Consider the following 18,528-nt stretch of genomic DNA (forward strand, 5'->3'; position numbering starts at 1 on the left):
GGACATTTTGCCATCATGGTGGATGAAAGTAAAGACTTGAGTAAAAAGAGCAAATATCAGTGGTGGTGCAGTATTTGAATAACGAAACAGTGCTTGAAGAATTCTTGCACTTCACTCCAGCAGAAGGGTTGGACACAGAGTCGCTTCTTAAAAGCATTGAACACACTCGCCCAGTGTGTTATTGATAAGAATGCGTGTATAGGTCAGTGTTATGACGGGGTGGCAGTGATGTCTGGGTGCAATAACGGGGTACAAGAGAGGTTCAGGAAAGAGGTCCCACAAGCATTATATATACACTGCCATGCTCACAGACTTAACCTTGTTTTAGTGGATGTTGTGAGCAATGTACCACAAATGGGTGAGTTTTTTGAATCTGTGCAGCTGCTTTACAACTTCATTCCAAACTCTGTTGCCCACGATCTTTTAATGAAGAAACAGAGAGAACTGGAATCAACTGCACAGCCCGTGGAGTTGAAGAAATTGTTAGATACACGCTGGGCATGGCAGTATACAGCTTTGTGGGCCATTAGGAAATCACTCCCTGCCATTCTAGCTACACTGCAGGATATTATAGGTCAACCAAATGCACGGAGGAAAACAGAGGCCAGAGCTGTAAATGGACTGATTGATGAGCAGTTTGCTTTACTTCTCACTCTGATTGAGTACTTATTCCGAGTCACCAAGTTCATGTCAGACCAGCTACAATCTCCCAGTTTGGAGCTTTCATCTGCTGTGGACTTGGCTCAGTCTGTTATCCATGCAATCTCAGCAAAACGGAGAGAGGAATCATAGAGTGAAATTCAGACAAGAGCTAGGGACCTGTGCGTCAAGGCCGGTATACAGAGCAGACCACATGAAAGGAGACAGGCCCAGCCATCCCACCGCCGACATGATTTTGTTGTTGAGGCCCAAACTGAACGCACACCTGTCACATACTCTGATGACCTTCGCAATCACTGTTTCCATCCGGTTATAGGCAGACTTCTGACTGAAATGAAAAGACGGTTCTGATTGCGGAATTGGTGCGTGATTGATGTTGTGCGCTGTTGCTCGGATGCTCTGTTTGTTTTTTTTTGTTTATGCTCTGTGTAGCCCGGGTTGTGTTTGATGCTGTTGACACTGTCACAGTTCACTTCTATATTATATTTACCAATTGCTGTTGCTTGTGAATCAAAAGAGGCATTTATAGTAGTCACATAATGCTTGAAACTGGCTTTTTAACGCCTCGCATCTGGCCTTGTGAATACATATTACCATACAGTGCATCCCTCAGCACCATCACTGAATAATTCAGCCCCTCCGTAGCACCAGCAAGAAGAAATCTCTGGCGCTGCCACTGTGCGGGAGAGTCCCGGAACTTCCAGGAGAAGTGGGATGTCTGCTATTAAAGGGTGACTAAAACTGAACACTATATTCCAAGTGAGACCTCACCAAGTACAATCGCAACATATCCTGCCACTTCTATATTCATTTATTGTCATAGAAAACCTGCACACAAACAGGCCCTTCTGCCCATGTAGTCCATGCTGAACCACTTAAACTTCCTCAACCCATTGGCCTCCATACCCCTCCCAACCACGTACCTATCTAAACCCCTTAAATGAAGTCAAAACCACCACTTGTGCTGGCAGCCCATTCCACACTCTCACGACCTTCTGAGTGAAGATGTTTCCCCTCATGTTCCCCTTAAACATTTTACCTATCACTCTTAACCCATGACCTCCAGCTGTAGTCTTAACAATTTTTATTCTATTTTTATTTATTCATTTTTAGATATACGTGTTGCTGGATTCTGACGATTCTCATTCAAGGTTCTTCGAAGTTTTATGTCTCGTTCTCTCAGGATAAAGGCATAAAATTGCGATTGCCTGCAAGAAAATGGATATGGAGATTGGTTTATGCTGACATATATGTACTTTGATTAAAAATTTACTTTGAACTTTGAACTTGTTTCTTCACAATTACTTTATTAAGTGCTGATAGAACAAAGGGAACCAGGAATGTCGAGAGTTAAAGTACGGTAGCTAAGATCAAAATAGAAAAAGAAAAAAGGATGGCAGGCCAACATGTTCAGCCCTACTTACACCCAGAGGTGATAAATACTCCATACAAATTTGTAAATAAGAGTTAATCAATCCGATAATCCAAGTTCAAAAACTGTAATTCGGTACCAGAGTAGATTCCAGAATCATTCAAAGAAATGTAACCAGAAGGGGAAATGCTGAACAATGGTATCAGTCACGTCTATCCAAATACCTGTATATCTTGTCCCCTGGAATGCCTTCCAATAACTTTCTCACAACTGATGTCAGACTCACTGGCCTATAATTTCCTGGTTCATTTGTAGAGCTTTTGTTAAACTATGGAACAACATTGGCTATCCTCCAATCCTCTGACAGATCCACAGCTGTCACTAAGAATAATTTAAATATCTCTGCTAGGGTCCTAGTAATTTCTGCATTTCCCTCCCGCAGGATCTGAGGGAACACTTTGTCAGGCACTGGGGATTTATCCACCCTAATCTGCCTGTGAACATTTCCTCCTCTGTAGACCCCATGCAGCTGGTGTCACTTTGCCTCACTTGGGGGTTTCCAACTCCTGAGTAAATACAGATGCAAAAAAAATTCATTTAAGATCTCCCCATCCCTTTGGGCTCCACACATGGATTACCATTCTGGTCTTCCAGAGGACCAATTCTGTCCTTTGCAATTCTTTTGCTCTTAACATAACTGTAGAATCCCTTAGGATTCTGCTTCACTTTGGCTCCTGGCAGAAACCTCATCAGGAATTAGTTTCCCGATTTCTTCCTGAAGTGTTCTCTTGTATTTCTTGTACTCCAGAAGCACCTCATTTGTTCCTACTTGCCTATACCTGCAATGCACCTCCCTTTTTGTCTCTTAACCAGGGCCTCAATATCTTTTGAAAACCAAGGTTCCCTATTTTATTCTGACAGTATACAAGTTTTGTGGTCTTAAATTTTCACTTTTGAAGGCCTCCCTCTTACCAAGTATACCTTTGCCAGAAAACAGCCTGCCCCAATCCACATTTGCCAGATCCTTCCTGATATCATCAAAATTGTCCTTTGTCCAATTTAGAATCTCACCTGTGGACCATACCTATGTTTTTCCATATTTGTTTTGAAACGAATGGCATTGTGATCATTAGATGCAAACTGTTCCCCTACACAAACTCCCTGTCATTCCCTAATAGCAGGTCAAGTATCGCACACTTTCATTGGGACTTCTGCGTACTGAGGAAGGAAACGTTCCTGAACACATACAACAAACTCTATCCCATCCAGTCCTTTACAGTATGGAAGTCCCAGTCAATATGTGGAAACTTAAAATCACCTAATATAACAACCTTATTATTCTTGCAAGTCTGCAACCTCTTTACAAATTCGTTCTTCTAAATCCCTCGGACTGTTAGGTGGTCTGTAATATAGCCTATTAACATGGTCATGCTTGTCTGATTTCTCATTTCCACCCCTGACACCTCACTGGACAAGTTCTCCAGCCTGTCCTGACTGAGCACTGCCGTGACATCTCCCCTGGCTAGTACTGCTACCGCTCCCCATTTAATCACTCCTGTCGGTCGCATCTGAAACAAGTGAACCCCGGAATATTGAGCCACCAGTCCTGCCCTACTAGTAACCAAGTCTCACTAATGGCCACAATGTCATAATTCCATGTGTTGATCCATGCACTGAGCTCATCTGCCTTTCCTACGATACTTCTTGCATTGAAATATGTGCAGTTTAGGACTGTAGTCGCACTCTGCTCAACCTTTTGATTCCTGACTTAGTCTTATGTATTATCAACATCTGTCTCCCCAACCTCTCCACTATCTGTTCTGGCACTCTGGTTCCCATTCACCTGCAACTCTTCTTCATAATTGTACCACTATGTTGGGAGCACCAGATCCATAATTTCATAATTCAAATTTAAGTTCAATTTCAGTTTATTGTTATTCAACTGTACACATGTATACTGACAAATGAAACCATATTCCTCCAGACCAAACTGTAAAACACCATACATATCATTCACACATGAAGTTCCACAACCACAAATAAATTAACAAACAATAAGGCATGAGTATAGGCAATTTAAAAGTACGTGCGCTTTATTTATATGTGATGTGGCAGAGAGTTCGGTAGTCTCATGGCTTGGAGAAAGAACCTGTTTCCCATCCCAACAGTCCTTGTCCAATACCTCCTGCCTGATGGTTGGGGTTCAAAGAGACTTTTGGAGGGATTCCATAATTTCATGCAACATTTATGTTTGTAATTTAGCGTGCTGCTGCTGTAAAAAAAACATTTGTCATGGTATTTGTACCTTGGATATGTGTGTTTGTGACAGCCTCTCAGTTAATGCCCCCGCCCCCCAAATGAGAACTGGATGTCGCTATTACAAATTTAGAACAGCCAAGAATCCGTTTACCAAACCTCTAAAGAGCTATTAAGTAAAATGAAACAATAAATTAAATGGTACGTTTAATAATTTACAGCCGAGATGATTCAAAATGCCTCTAGCAGTGGCTGTTCATGCAAATAAGCAGCACAATAAAACATAAACGTCAGCGTTTTGCTTTGTGTCACACGCGTTACGCAAATTCAAAACAACATATATGTTTTAAAGCGTCTCACTGCCAGTTTGAAAAGAAAGTCGCGCGTCCTTTTAAAGGTGTCAACCCCACTTGATCGCGAGCGGCCGCCGGCGTCTGGTGATTGACGGGAGAGTTGGACCAATAGATCTGCAGGACCCTGGTTTCCTATTCGTGGAGCTGTGGTGACAGAGCCAATTGTCTTGAGGTGTGGGCGGAACCTAGAACCATTTATCGGGTTAGTAAGAGAGGCGGCGTACGGCGGGAAGTTTCAGTGTGGCGACGCCTGAGGGAGTGAGTGGAGTGAGTGCGGGATCAGAGGGACGGCGGTCGGAGGGTGAGCTTTGGACGGCAGTAGAGGATAAGGATGAAGATGAGGATGTCGCCTTAGAGGAGTGGGCGGTGCCTGTAAAGTCAAGTCTTTGTTGCCATGGTTACTGTGCTACCCTCCCCTCTATGGACCTCCAGTCCGTCCTTCAATAACCCACTCCTTGCCCTGTGGCATCCTTTCCCCTACTTCACCCTGTCATCAAAGACCATCCGGGCCTTTCTGACACCCATCAGAGATATTTATCAGAAGCGCTGTGTACGCAGGGCCCTTAGCATTGCCATTGGTCTCTCCTATCTGTCCAACAATCTCTTCGACCTACCATCAGGCAGGAGGTACCACAGCATTGGAATTAGGATGGGAAAATCTCCCTCCCCCCAACCCGTAGGAATACAGATCTCCCTGTCACCACCCAGGTTTCCTCACAATATGAAGTGCCAGCAGCACTATACTGTTTACTTTTTAACTTGTATCATATATGCACCTTATTATTTGTTAATTTATTTGTGGTAATGTTATTTGAAGTGTTAGGTGTGTGAGTTATATGTACTATGTTGCACAGACATCACATTGTTTGGTGGTACACATACTGACAGTTGAAAGACAATAAACTTGAACTTGTGACCATCTGCACCTTCTTCAACCAAGGAGCTGATAGTAGACTTCAGGAAATCAAAGCGCGTCGAACACTCTGCTCTGCACATATACGGGAAAGAGGTGGAGAGAGTAGAGAGTTTCAAGTTCCTCGGCGTCCACATCTCGGCTGACCTCACCTGGACTGCCCATATCTCTTATCAGGTGGGGAAGGCCCAACAGAGGCTCTACTTCCTAAGGAAACTAAAGCACGCTCTCCTCCCTCATCACCTACTGATCAACTTCTATCGGACAACTATAGAGAGCCTCCTGACGTATTGCTGTGCAGTGTGGTTTGCCAGCTGCACAGAACAGAACAGGAAGGACTTGTAGTGGGTGGTGAGGGTAGCAGAGCGGGTTATTGGCACAACATTACCCTCCCTCAGAGACATTTATACTGGCAGACTTCAAAAGAAGGCTACTTGTATTTCAAAGGATCCCACTCATCCTGGACATCACCTGTTTTCCCCTCTACCTTCTGGGAAGAGATACAGAGCATTAAGGATGAAAACAAAGAGACTCCTTAGCAGCTTCTACCCACAAGCAGTGAAATGTATAACACCCCCTTCCCTTCTCCTGTCCCCCCACCAAGACGGCGGCAGCTAAATGCATCACACTTCCAGGAATGGCAGGTGTGCAATAGTCCTACCCCCCCTCCCCCATCCATATATTCTTAATTTTGGACTGCACTCCTGAGGTTTTAGAGTTTATTTTATGTATATATTCTTGTCATGCTGCAAAACGTTGAGCTGCTAAACTGTGTTTCATTGCTCCACAACAATGACAATAAAAATCTTCTTCTTCTTCTTCTTCTTCTTTACCCCATGGTACTTTATTGTCGCCAAGCATTTGGTACTAGAACGTACAATCATCACAGCGATATTTGGTTCTGTGCTTCACACATATTAAATATTAAAGATATTAAAATTAGTAAATATTAAACATTTAAATTATAAATCATAGATAGAAAATAGAAAAATGGGAAGTAAGGTAGTGCAAAAAAAGACCGAGAGGCAGGTCCGGAAAGGTCCTTCTGCTCTAATGGAACGAGCCCCTCCGCTGTCTGGGTTAGATTTCATGCAGGCCCAGTGATTTATCTGCCTTCAAACACCATCAGTATTTTCTCTCTTAGATTGTTTAATCTCAGTCAGTATTTCCCACCTTTCCTTTGGAATTCCCATCCCCGATCCTATTCTGACACGTCGGCCCACGGCCTCCTCTTCTGCCACAATGAGACCCCCTCCGGGTGGAGAGGCAACACCTCAGCTTCTGTCTAGGTATCCTCCAATCTGATGGCATGAACATCGATTTCTCCTGCTGCTATTTTTATTTTTTCCTTTACACTTCCCTCTTCTATTCCCCACTCTGGTCTCTTATCTCTTTAAGAGGCTAATCAAGGGCTACATCTGCAGCATGCTACCAACCACACTGGACCCCCTACAATTCGCCTACCGATGGACAGGTGACGCAATAGCCACAGCTGTACACACCATCCTTACACTCCTGCAGAATAGGGATGCTTATGTGAGAACGCTGTTCTTGGACTACAGTTCAGTATTCAACACCGTAATACCTTCCAGGCTTGACAAGAAGCTCAGAGACCTCGGCCTTCACCTGCCTGGTGCAGCTGGATCCTGGACTTCCCTGTCAGATTGCTGGCAAGTAGTAGGAGTGGGCTCCCTCACCTCTGCCCCTCTGACCCTCAACACAGGAGCCACCCAGGGCTGTGTCCTAAGCCCCCTCCTTTACTGTCCGTACACGCATGACTGTGTTGCCGTCCACAGCTCCAACTGGCTAATTAAATTTGTAGATGATACTACATTGATTGGCCCTATCTCAAATAATAACGAGGCAGCCTCCAGAGGAGAAGCCATCAGCCTGACAGTGGTGTCAAGAAAACAACCTCTCCCTCAATGTTGCAAAAACAAAGGAGGTGGTTGTGGACTACAGGAGAAATAGAGACAGGCCTATTGACATCAACGGATCTGGAGTTGAGAGGGTGAACAGCTTCAAGAAGGACATCGAGGAGCAGATAGGGAGACAATTCTGGAATGGTGCAGTAATAACAGGGTCGTCGTGATGGGAGATTTTATTTTTCCCAGTATCGATTGGTGTCTCCCCAGAGCAAGGGGTTTAGATGGGGTGGAGTTTGTTAAGTGCGTTCAGGAAGGTTTCCTGACACTATATGTAGATAAGCCTACAAGAGGAGAGGCTGTACTTGATCTGGTATTAGGAAATGAACCTGGTCAGGTGTCAGATCTCTATGACTCTTTGCGGCAGGGTTAGCTTGGCTTCACCTTTTTCTCAGACCTTCACCTTTGTCCTTCTCATTCATCCTGCTGCCTTCTCTGCATCTTAACTTTCTTTATTATTGCTCTTTTCTCGTTGAGGTCGAGGTGCTTGCACCTGTGAAACTTTAACTCTGTTTCTCATCCCATAGATGTTGCCTGAGGACTTGAAGGATTGTGAATAGCAGTGGAAAACATTGAAAAGAACAAGCCTCCTTGGTTGTGTGTTTCCCTAGGGCCAATAAAAAGTTGGGATTAAGTGGCACAGCTATTCTGGGAGCAGCTGCAGTCTGAGTGGACAGGGTTAGAGGAGGGAGCTGAGGCTTTGGCTCTGAGGCCAAGGCTAAGAGGAACATCTTTCTGTTTTATTATTAAGTTTCATTCGCAGGACCCGGCCCGGGACAGAGCAAGAACAGGAAAATTGAAAAGAAGCGATTCTTGTTGCCTGTGCGAGAATTTCACTCGCAGGAAAAGAGGTGGGTCAGCTGATTGTTAATTTTATTTATTTAAAGATACAGTGCGTAACAGGCCCTTCCGGCCCAATATGCTGCACCACCCAGCAACCCACCTTAATCACAGGACGACTTTCAATGACCAATTAACCTACTATCCGGTAGGTCTTTGAACCGCCCGCAGTTCACGGGGTGAATTGAACTCCGAACTCCAATGCCCTGAGCTGTCATAACTTTGTACTAACTGGTACGCTACCATGTCACCTGTCAATTAATAGATGATTGGCTAAGTACTAGCAGCCAATAAAAAGAAGTAGGGTCACGCACAGTGGCCCGTTGGAGAGGGTTGATTTCTAATCTGAGTCCTGATGGCTGTCATAGTGTGGACTTTGGTGAGGAGGTGAGTAACATTGAGGTGAGCGTAGGTTCATTCTTTTTGTCTTTCCTTCCACCCTCAAAAGCTTTTTAGTTATTGCAGATGAGCTCAGTTCTGTATCGTGCTTCTCCTGTGCAATGTGGAAACTCAGGGAGGGTATTGGAGTCCCGGATGACTGTGTGTGTGCAGCCCCTGACAGTCCACGTGACGGCCCTGGATCTGTGCATGGATTCACTTTAGATCAGGGGTTTCCAACTTTTTTTATGCCACGGACCCCCACCGTTAACTGAGGGGTCTGTACACCCAGGTTGGGAACCTCTGCTTTAGAGCTTCTGCGATGCTGGGAATGTTGTGGATAACACACTTAGTGAGTTCGTCACACTGCTGTTAAAGGGCCGAGGGGGGAAAAAGTTCAAAGTAAATTTATTAACAAAGTACATATTTATCACCATATACAACCCTGAGATTCATTTCTTGTGGGCAAGCCCAGTAAATGCAAGAAACACAATCGATTCAATAAAAGACCACACCCTACAGGACGGACAATGGCCTATGAGCAAAAAAAAAACAACAGACTGCAAGTACAAACAAAGAAACAGACAAGAAACAATCACAATAATAAATTAGCAATAAATATCAAGAACAGATGAAGAATCCTTGAAGGTGAGTCCATAGGATGTGGGAATAGTTCAGTGATGGGGCAAGTGAAGTTATCTTCTCCGGTTGCCTTGGAACCCTTTCCCACATACCTCTGTGCCTGAGAAGTAGCTACATCTGACGGACGATCATCTGGCTCCTCACCGTACTCTGCTGTGGGTATGCTGGAACCGGTAGAAGCCAAGGTACTGGCCCTAAATGTAGCACTGATATGTCCTGGTCACTGTTGCTCTCAGTGCAGTGTATGATAGCCTTACCGTCCTTTGGTGTCCCATTGAAGCACAAGATGTGAAACATACTGAGTGCTCTTTTAGAAAGTGCTGCCAGGCTGCCAGTGGTTTTTCTCTGAAACCGCTGCATTTCCTTTAGGGAGTGAAGTTTCTTATGGACGGGTAATTGTCTGTGGCAGAGCTTTCTATTTCTTTTTATTGATCGTGATAGGGGTTTTGGTTTTCCGTCTTTCTGCTGATGACCTCTCTTTGAATGAGGTGTTGCCAGAAGTTAAACGGATAGAACTAGGGTAATTTCAACGTTTGTGTATCGGCAGATGAATTTCATCTTGTTTCACTTCTCCACTGTGGGGTTCATTCCTCTTACAGCATCTGAGAAATTCAGTCCTGGTAGGTAACCCTCATTTTTTGTTGGTTGTAGTTCCAACGACAGATCCGCACGTTCCAGTAGCTCCCACCGTTCTGTGTGAGAGCTTTGGAAAGTTGTCGAGACTGCTGAAAAGACATTCTTCGATTGACCAGCCTCTGCCCCAGCATTTTTAGACCCAGAGCTGCATTAGCAGTGTACACTGCCTTAACCCTTGTGGCATGTTGGAAGCCAAGCCAATTACAGAGAAGGTCCAGCTCTTCACTAAGTTTAAGACTTAGTCCTTCCACAGCATTGTGAAAGCTTGCCTTCCAGGATAGATAGCTGGCTGGTAACATAGTGTGTTACCTCCCAGGTGCAATGGTATGGGATGTCTCGGATCGGGTGCAGCGTATCTGAAGGGAGAGGGTGCAGCCTGATGTCTTGGTACACATTGGTACAACACACGCTGGTGATATCCTGATAGCATGGCGGAGGCTACGCGAAAGAAGGCGAAAACGTACAAATTCCATCCAGAATAGGAAGAGGAATTTCTGTTTACCTTGGTGAAAGACAAGTGTGTATGTATGTTGTGCCACCAAACACAAGCACTGACTAAAAGAGGGAATCTGGAGCGGCACCACAACACCAACCACCAGAAAAAACCAAAATAAACAAGCTAATTAATTAAGTGCCACCCTAATTAATGTCCTAATGTCGGCCCAGATGATCTTTATTTTGGCTTTTCTTAAAGAAGTGCTGGGTGTGTTCCGACTATCGCTGCACCCCTGCATTCTTCGTGGCAATGTATCGGTCAGCAGCCCAGAGGTTGGGGACCACTGGAACACAAGAAGCCTTTTACAGATGGCGATTTTTATTCAAGGAAGCAATGGCAATTACCGCAGAGACTGTTTTTAATGACTTTAAAAACAAAAACGACATCACAACCGCAATACATAATATACCGCTTGGCCCTGCAACAGTGACAAGGGGGGTAGAATCACTGTCAGAGGACGTGGATATTTTTCACTACAGTTCGATGAATCCCTGGATGTAATGCAAACAGCTCAGCTTGTTGTATTTGTCAGAATGGCTTTCCAGGATTTTACAGCAAAGGAGGACTTCCTCACTCTTTTGCAATTAAAGGAGAGAACGAGAGGTGAGGATATTTACAATGAGTTTAAAAAATATGTCTGTGAAAATGACATCCCCATTCATAAACTGGTGGCAATTACTACTGATGGGGCCCCAGCAATGAGCGGTGTGCACGTTGGTTTTATAGTACTCAAAGTCAATGCCTCCTTCGGGTCAAATTCACCATGTGAAATTCCACTTTCACAGATGAAAATTATTAAATCTAAGTACAGGAGCTGTCTTACTGACTCACACCTCACAGACTGTCTCAGACTGGCTGTCTGTAGTTATGAGCCAAATTTCAGGAACTAGCAGAAAGTATTCAGCCCCATTTATCACACTGAGTGCAAGAATCAATTTTTATTCATTTATTTTTCCTGTTGAAATAAAATTAAATAATGAAACTTAGAATTAAAGATGTGAAGTATTGTAATATTCTTAAAGAAAGGCAACTATGGCCTCAAATTAGAAGTACAATCTGAGCTGTTTTTTCTCTGAACGATTTAGTTGGTAGATCTTGCCTTTCACTAAGGTCGAGGTAGGGGATCTTGGGCTTAAAAAGGTTGGTGACCACGAGTGTAGAGTATCTAGGGGTTGAGTTAAGCAATGGCAAGGGTAAAAGGACCCTAATGGCCTCCAAACAGCAGCTGGGATGTGGATTACAAATTACAGCAGGAGATAGAAAAGGTGTGACAGAAGGGCAATGTCACGATAATTGTTGGGGGTTTTAACAAGAAAGTGGATTGGGAAAACCAGGTCAGTACTGTACGTCAAGTGAGAGAATTTGTAGACTGTCTAAGGGATGGCTTTTCCGAACAGCTTGTCGTTGAGCCCGCCAGGGGATTGTCTGTTGTACAATGATCCGAAGGTGACAAGAGAGCTTAAGGTTAACGGACCCGTAGGGAACAGTGATCACAATATGATCGAGTTCACTTTGAAATTTGAGAAAGAGAAACTAAATATCAATGTGTCGGTATTTCAGTGGAATACAGGAAATTACAATGGCAGGAGAAGGGAACTGGCCAGGGCTGACTGGAAAGGGACACTAGCAAGAAGGACAGTAGAGCGGCAGTGGCTGGAGTTTCTGCGAAAAATGGGGGAAGGGTAAGAGATATATTTCAAATAAGAAATTTTCAAGAGGAAGAAGGACATTACCGTGGCTGACAGTGAAGTTAGAGCCAAAGTGAAAACAAAAGAGATGGCATACAAGGAAGCCAAAGCTAGTGGGAAAATAGAGGATTGGGAAGCTTTTTAATAACTTTCAGAAAGAAACGAAGGTCATTTGGAAGGAAAAGATGAATTATGAAAGAAGCTGGTGACTAAATCAAAGAAGATACTAAGGCCTTTTTAAGTATATAAAGGGTAAAAGAGAGTTAAGAGTAGATATAGAACCCATAGAAAATGATGCTGGAGATATTGTAAGAGGAACTGAATGCGTATTTTGCATCAGTCTTCACAGAGGAAGACATTTGCAGTATACCGGACATTCAAGAGTGTTAGGGAAGTGAAGTATTGCAGTGAAAATTACGACTGAGAAGGTGCTCAGGAAGTTAATGGTCTGTGGCTGGATAAATCTCCTGGACCTGATGGAATTCACCCTCGGGTTCTGAAGGAAGTAGCTGGGGAGATTGCGGAGGTATTAACAATGATCTTTCAAGAATCGATAGATTTTGGCAATGTACTGGATCATTGGAAAATTGCAAGTGTTACTCAGAATCAAAATCAGGTTTATTATCACCGGCATGTGATGCGAAATTTGTTAATTTAGCAGTAGCAATTCAATGCAAAACATAATCTAGCAGAGAAAAAAAATAATAAATAAACAAGTAAACCAATTGCATATATTGAATAGATTACCAAAAAACATGCAAAAACAGAAATACCGTGTATTAAAACAAATGAGGTAGTGTCCAAAGATTCAATGTCCATTTAGGAATCAGATGGTGGAGGGGAAGGAGGTATTCCTGAATTGCTGAGTGTGTGTCTTCAGACTTCTGTACCTCCTACCTGATGGTAACAGTGAGAAAAGGGCATGCCCTGGGTGCTGGAGGTCCTTAATAATGGACGCTGCCTTTCTGAGACACCACTCCCTGAAGATGTCCTGGGTACTTTGTAGGCTAGTACCCAAGATGGAGCCGACTCGATTTGCAACCTTCTGCAGCTGCTTTTGGTCCTGTGCATTAGCCCCTCCGTACCAGACAGTGATGCAGCCTGTCAGAATGTTCTCCACGGTGCAACCATAGAAGTTTTTGAGTGTATTTGTTGACATGCCAAATCTCTTCAAACTTCTAATAAATATAGCTGCTGTCTTGCCTTCTTTATAACTGCATTGATATGTTGGAACCAGGTTGGATCCTTAGAGATCATGACACTCAGGAACTTGAAGCTGCTCACTCTCTCCACTTCTGATCCCTCTGAGGATTGGTATGTGTTCCTTCATCTTACCCTTCCTGAAGTCCACAATCAGCAAATTTATAGATGGTATTTGAGCTGTGCCTAGCCCCACAGTCATGTGTATACAGAGAGTAGAGCAGTGGACTAAGCACACACCCCTGAGGTGTGCCAGTGTTGATTGTCAACGAGGAGGATATATTATCAGCAATCTGCAGAGATTGTGGTCTCCCAGTTAGGAAGTGGAGAATCCAATTGCAGAGGGAGGTACAGAGGCCCAGGTTCTGCAACTTCTCAATCAAGATTGTGGGAACGATGGTATTAAATGCTGAGCTGTAGTCGATGAACAGCATCCTGATGTAGGTGTTGTCCAGGTGGTCTAAAGCCGTGTGGAGAGTCATTGAGATTGCGTCTGCCGTTGTCTATCACCACAATAAGTCAAATTGCAGTGGGTCCAGGTCCTTGCTGAGACAGGAGTTCAGTCTAGCCATGACCAACCTCTCAAAGCATTTCATTACTGTCAATGTGAGTGCTACCACTCATTAAGGCAGTCCATATTAGTCTCCTTAGGCACTGGGATAATTGTTGCCTTTTTCAAGCAAGTGGGACTTCTGCCTGAAGCAATGAGAGGTTGGAAATGTCCTGAATACTCCCACTAGTTGGTTGGCACAGGTTTTCAGAGCCTTACCAGGTACTCCATCGGGACCTTTGGCCTTGCGAGGGTCCACTCTCTTTAAAGACAGTCTAACATCAGCCTCTGAGATAGAGATCACAGGGTCATCAGGTGCAGCAGGGATCTTCACAGCTGTAGTTGTGTTCTCCCTTTCAAAGTGTGCATAGAAGGCATTGAGTTCATCTGGTAGTGAAGCATCGCTGCCATTAGTGCTATTGGGTTTCACTTTGCAGGAAGTAATGTCTTGCAGACCTTGCCAGAGTTGTTGTGCAGCTGATATCACCTCCAACCTCGTTCGAAATTGTCTCTTCGCCCTTGAAATAGCCCTCTACAAATCATACTGGGTTTTCTGGTACAGGGTTGGGTTGCCAGATTTGATTGCCACAGATCTAGACTTCAGCAGACGATGTACCCCCTGGTTCATCCACAGCTTTTGGTTTGAGAATATACAGTAAGTCTTTGTCGGCACACACTCATCCACACAGGTTAATGAAGTCGGAAACAACTGCAGCATGCTCATCCTGGTTGGAAGATGAATGCCTGAATACAGTCCAGTCCACCCGGTTCAAAGAGGTCCTGTAGGTGCCCCTGTGCTTCCCTTGTCCATACCTTCTTCGTCCTTCCTGCTGGTGCTGCAGTTTTCAGTCTCTGCCGAATCTCAGGGACTAAAAGTACATCCAGATGATCAGGCTTCCCGAAGTGAGGGCATGGAATAGCACGGTAGGCATTCTTGATGGTGGTGTAGCGATGGTCCAGTGTGTTGTTTCCTCTGGTATTGCAAGTAATCTGTTGATGGTAATTGCTTAGTGATTTTTGACCTTCATCTTTGTTAAAATTCTTTTTCTGTCATTCTACCTCAGAGGCTTCCTTCACCAGGTGGCCTCAAAGCCATTGGCATGGCACAGCAGTTCTGTGCTGTCGAAATCAATCCTATGGTCATTGTGAATGTAATGTTCTGCTGCTGATGATTTCTCTCGGCTAGATCCTTTTTCACTTTTAGTCCTGCAATGATTAGGTCTTAACAAGCCAGATACCAAGCCAAATCTAATGCACCTGCAGCTCCTGAATGAGGATATTGTGGAGACTGGTTTGCTCAACATGTGTCCTCGGATGGATTGAAGCTCAGCCTGTCCATGCCTGTGCAGATGGGATTAGCAGCAGTAGCAACTCTGTGCTGTGTTGAAACTGTAGAAGGGGATGTTGTGGGTTTTGACCATGACTGTCAATCCCTGGACTAAGTGAAAGGTTGGCTGAATGGTGTGAACAGCTTCTACCTGTAGAGCTGGAGCACTGACTTTTTCATAGCCAAAGTGCATTTGGACATATTCTTTCAGAAGCTGCATTGGCTGTTGTGATGACAAAGCATGACTGATTCTGGTTATATGTGGACTCATCACTGTCTAAGTCAGCTTTGCCCAGCTTTGCACACATGGCACTGCGAGGGCAGTAGAGTGAAAATATAACACATCTTCAAAGCCATTGCCACAGACTGGAGACGTGTCTGAAAGCCGTATGCTACAGTGTCAGCTTCTAACCCCAGCAACGTCAATCACCGAGCACTGGATCAGGTCAGAATGCGGCGCATCTGTCATGTCTTCGCAACGCTCAGACAAAATCACAACTAGCATAGCCGCTGCACAAGCCAATCCAGCGAGGCTGAAGCAGCAAGAATGAGAGCAGCTCATGCTAAGTGTGAAGTTGAAATGCTGATAGGTAAAGCTCATGTAGGAGCTACATTGAGTGTGTTCAAGGAGGAGTGTGAAGTTGAGACTGCCTTAGCAGAGGCAAAGGTGTATGAAGCAGCTGCTGACTCTGAGAAGGTGACTTGAGAAGTAATTTTGTATATTTCTATCAAATCTCCTTTCATTCTCTTACACTGTAGGCCCAGGCCCAGACAGTCAAGTGGCAAGAGAAACAACTACTGGCTCAACAAGACGCCTAATGCCCGTGCGGTGAATCTCTCTCTGCCCAAAACAAAGATGAGGGGCACCAGCTCCGAACGTGCTGAAGGTCAGGACAAAGCAACAGATCCAGAACCAGAGGACCAGAAAGAAGAGGAAGTCGACTGGTGGGGTCAACGGCTTCCGATTGAAGTCTTGGTTTATATCTTCCGTTACGTGGTGTCATCCAGTGGAGCTGTACCAGTTCTCTGCAGGTGAGGGGCCAAGGTGGGAGAGGGTGCAGAGGAGATCTACTAGGTTGCTGCCAAGATTAGAGAGCATGTTTTATAAGGATAGACTGAGTGAACTAGGGCTTTTCTCTTGGAGTGAAGGAGGATGAGAGGTGACTTGATAGAGGTGTATAAGATGATAAGAGGTGTAAATTGAGTGGACAGCCAGAGACCTTTTCTCAGGGCCAAATGGTGAATATGAAATGGCGTAGTTTTAAAGTGATTGGAAGGAAGTATAGGGGTATTTCAGAGGTAGGCTTTTTACTTGGAGAGTGGTAGATGCATGGATGTGTGGGTGGTGGTAGAGGCAGATACATAAGAAATATTTAGAGTGTAGAGAAAATTTGCAAGGATGTTGTCAGGACTTGAGGACCTGAGTTATGGGTAAAGGTTGAACAGGTCAGGACCTTATTCTCTAAAGTGTAGGAGAATGAGGGGAGATTTGATAGAGGTATATAAAATTATGAGTGGTATAGATGGGGTAATTTGTAAGCAGGCTCTTTGCACTGAGGTTGGGTGAGGCTAGAACTAGAGGTTAAGAGTGAAAGGTGAAATGTTTAAGGGGAACATGAGGGGGAACTTCACATAGAAGGTGGTGAAAGTGTGGAACAAACTGCCAGTGCAAGTGGTAGATGTGGGTTCAAATTCAACACCTAAGAGAAATTTGGATAGGCACATGGATGGTTATGGTCCGGGTGCAGGTCAATGGACTAGGCAGATTAGTTTGGCATGGACTAGATGGGCTGAATGGCCTATTTCTGTGCTGTAGTGTTATATGACTCGACTCTCAACTCTTAGGTACATGGATGACTGTGAAATGGAGCACTATGTGGGAGGGAAGGGTTAGATTGATCTTAGTGGGTTAAAAGTTTAGCACACCATTGTGGGCCAAAGGATCTGTACTGTGATATACTGTTCTATGTTCTGCGTTGAGGTATTGATGCACATGTGTGGTGACTAGTGGCATGTGAGTGTAGGGCTGATGAAAGTGGGATTTGGAGATGGAGGGGAGGGTAGGGTGGTAACTGGTTCCCATGGGAGGTGGATGGTGATGAGTACAGAATTTAGACAAGGACAGGAATTTTGTCCCAATGTCTGTGCTAATTATTAAACACCCATTGATGCCAATCCCACAACCAATCCTATTTCATTCTCCCTGCACTCCCATTAGCTCCCCTTTGATTCCACCACTCAGCTACAGTATACATTGGGGACCTCACTTCATTCGCCAAAGCAGAAATTCCTGGTGACCAACCATTTTAATTCCTATCCCTATTCCTGTTCTGACGTGTGCCACAATGAGGCCACTCTCAGGGTGGAGGAGGTCTAGGAGCCTCCAACCTGATGGCATGAACATCAATTACTCCTTCGGGTAACTTTTTTTTTCACATTTTTTTCTTTTCCCCACTCCCTTCCCTCTTTGAGATCCCATTCTGGCCCCTTACCTCTTCTCACCTACCTATCACCTCCTCCTTCCCTTTCTCCTAAGGTCCACTGTCCTCTCCTATCAGATTCCTGCTTCTCCAGTCCTTCAGCTTTCCCACCCACCTGGCTTCATCTATTACCTTCTAGCTTGTCCTCCTTTCTCTCCCTGCCACCTTTTTATTCTGGCGTCTTCCCCCTTCCTTTTCAGTCCTGATGAAGGGTCTTTGCCCAAAGCGTCAAATGTGTTCATTTCCATAGATGTTTCCTGACCTGCTGAGTTCCTCCAGCACTTGGTGTGTGGTGCTCCAGGTTTATACTAGTTAATTAACCCTTTGGGTGTTCTGTACTGTCAATGAACTTGGGAGTACTCTGGATTTGGGAGGTGGGAGGATCATGAGAGAGCTCGAAGTTGGAGGTGGGATGGTGACTTTAAATTTCTGTTTCATACAGTTGGATAGAACAAGAATGCCTCTGCTGCATCCTGAGAGTTACAGACTGGATATACACGGCATGGTAGCGTGGTTAGCACAGTGCTTTACAGTGCCAGCAATGGGGATTCGATTCCCACCACTGCCTGCAAGGAGCTTGTACATTCTCCGTGTGACTGTGTGTTTCCTCTGGGTGTTCCACTTCCCTTCCACATCCCAAAGGTGTACGGGTTAGAGTTAGTAAGTTATGGGCATGCTCTGTTGGCACTGGAAGTGAGCGACATTTGTAGGCCACACATTTTCTTTGGACTGTGTTGGTTGTTTCAATGCATTTGGATTTACGTGTGACAGTTAAAGCTAATCTCTATCTTTTGGCTGAGGTGTTCTTTTGA

At 44.5% G+C, this 18,528-nt stretch overlaps 1 protein-coding gene across 1 annotated transcript in view; it reads left to right on the forward strand.

Annotated features, from left to right (window-relative positions):
• LOC140184960 (F-box/LRR-repeat protein 6-like) overlaps positions 1-18,528 on the forward strand; it is a 66,413-nt gene that overhangs the window by 703 nt on the left and 47,182 nt on the right. The window contains exons 2-4 of the mRNA XM_072238202.1: positions 4,853-4,942; positions 8,243-8,330; positions 15,996-16,268. Coding sequence (XP_072094303.1) covers positions 4,853-4,942; positions 8,243-8,330; positions 15,996-16,268 — 451 coding nt within the window. The remainder of the gene's footprint in view (positions 1-4,852; positions 4,943-8,242; positions 8,331-15,995; positions 16,269-18,528) is intronic.

The sequence above is a fragment of the Mobula birostris genome, chromosome 20, assembly GCF_030028105.1.
Source record: "Mobula birostris isolate sMobBir1 chromosome 20, sMobBir1.hap1, whole genome shotgun sequence".
Classification (NCBI taxonomy): domain Eukaryota; kingdom Metazoa; phylum Chordata; class Chondrichthyes; order Myliobatiformes; family Myliobatidae; genus Mobula; species Mobula birostris.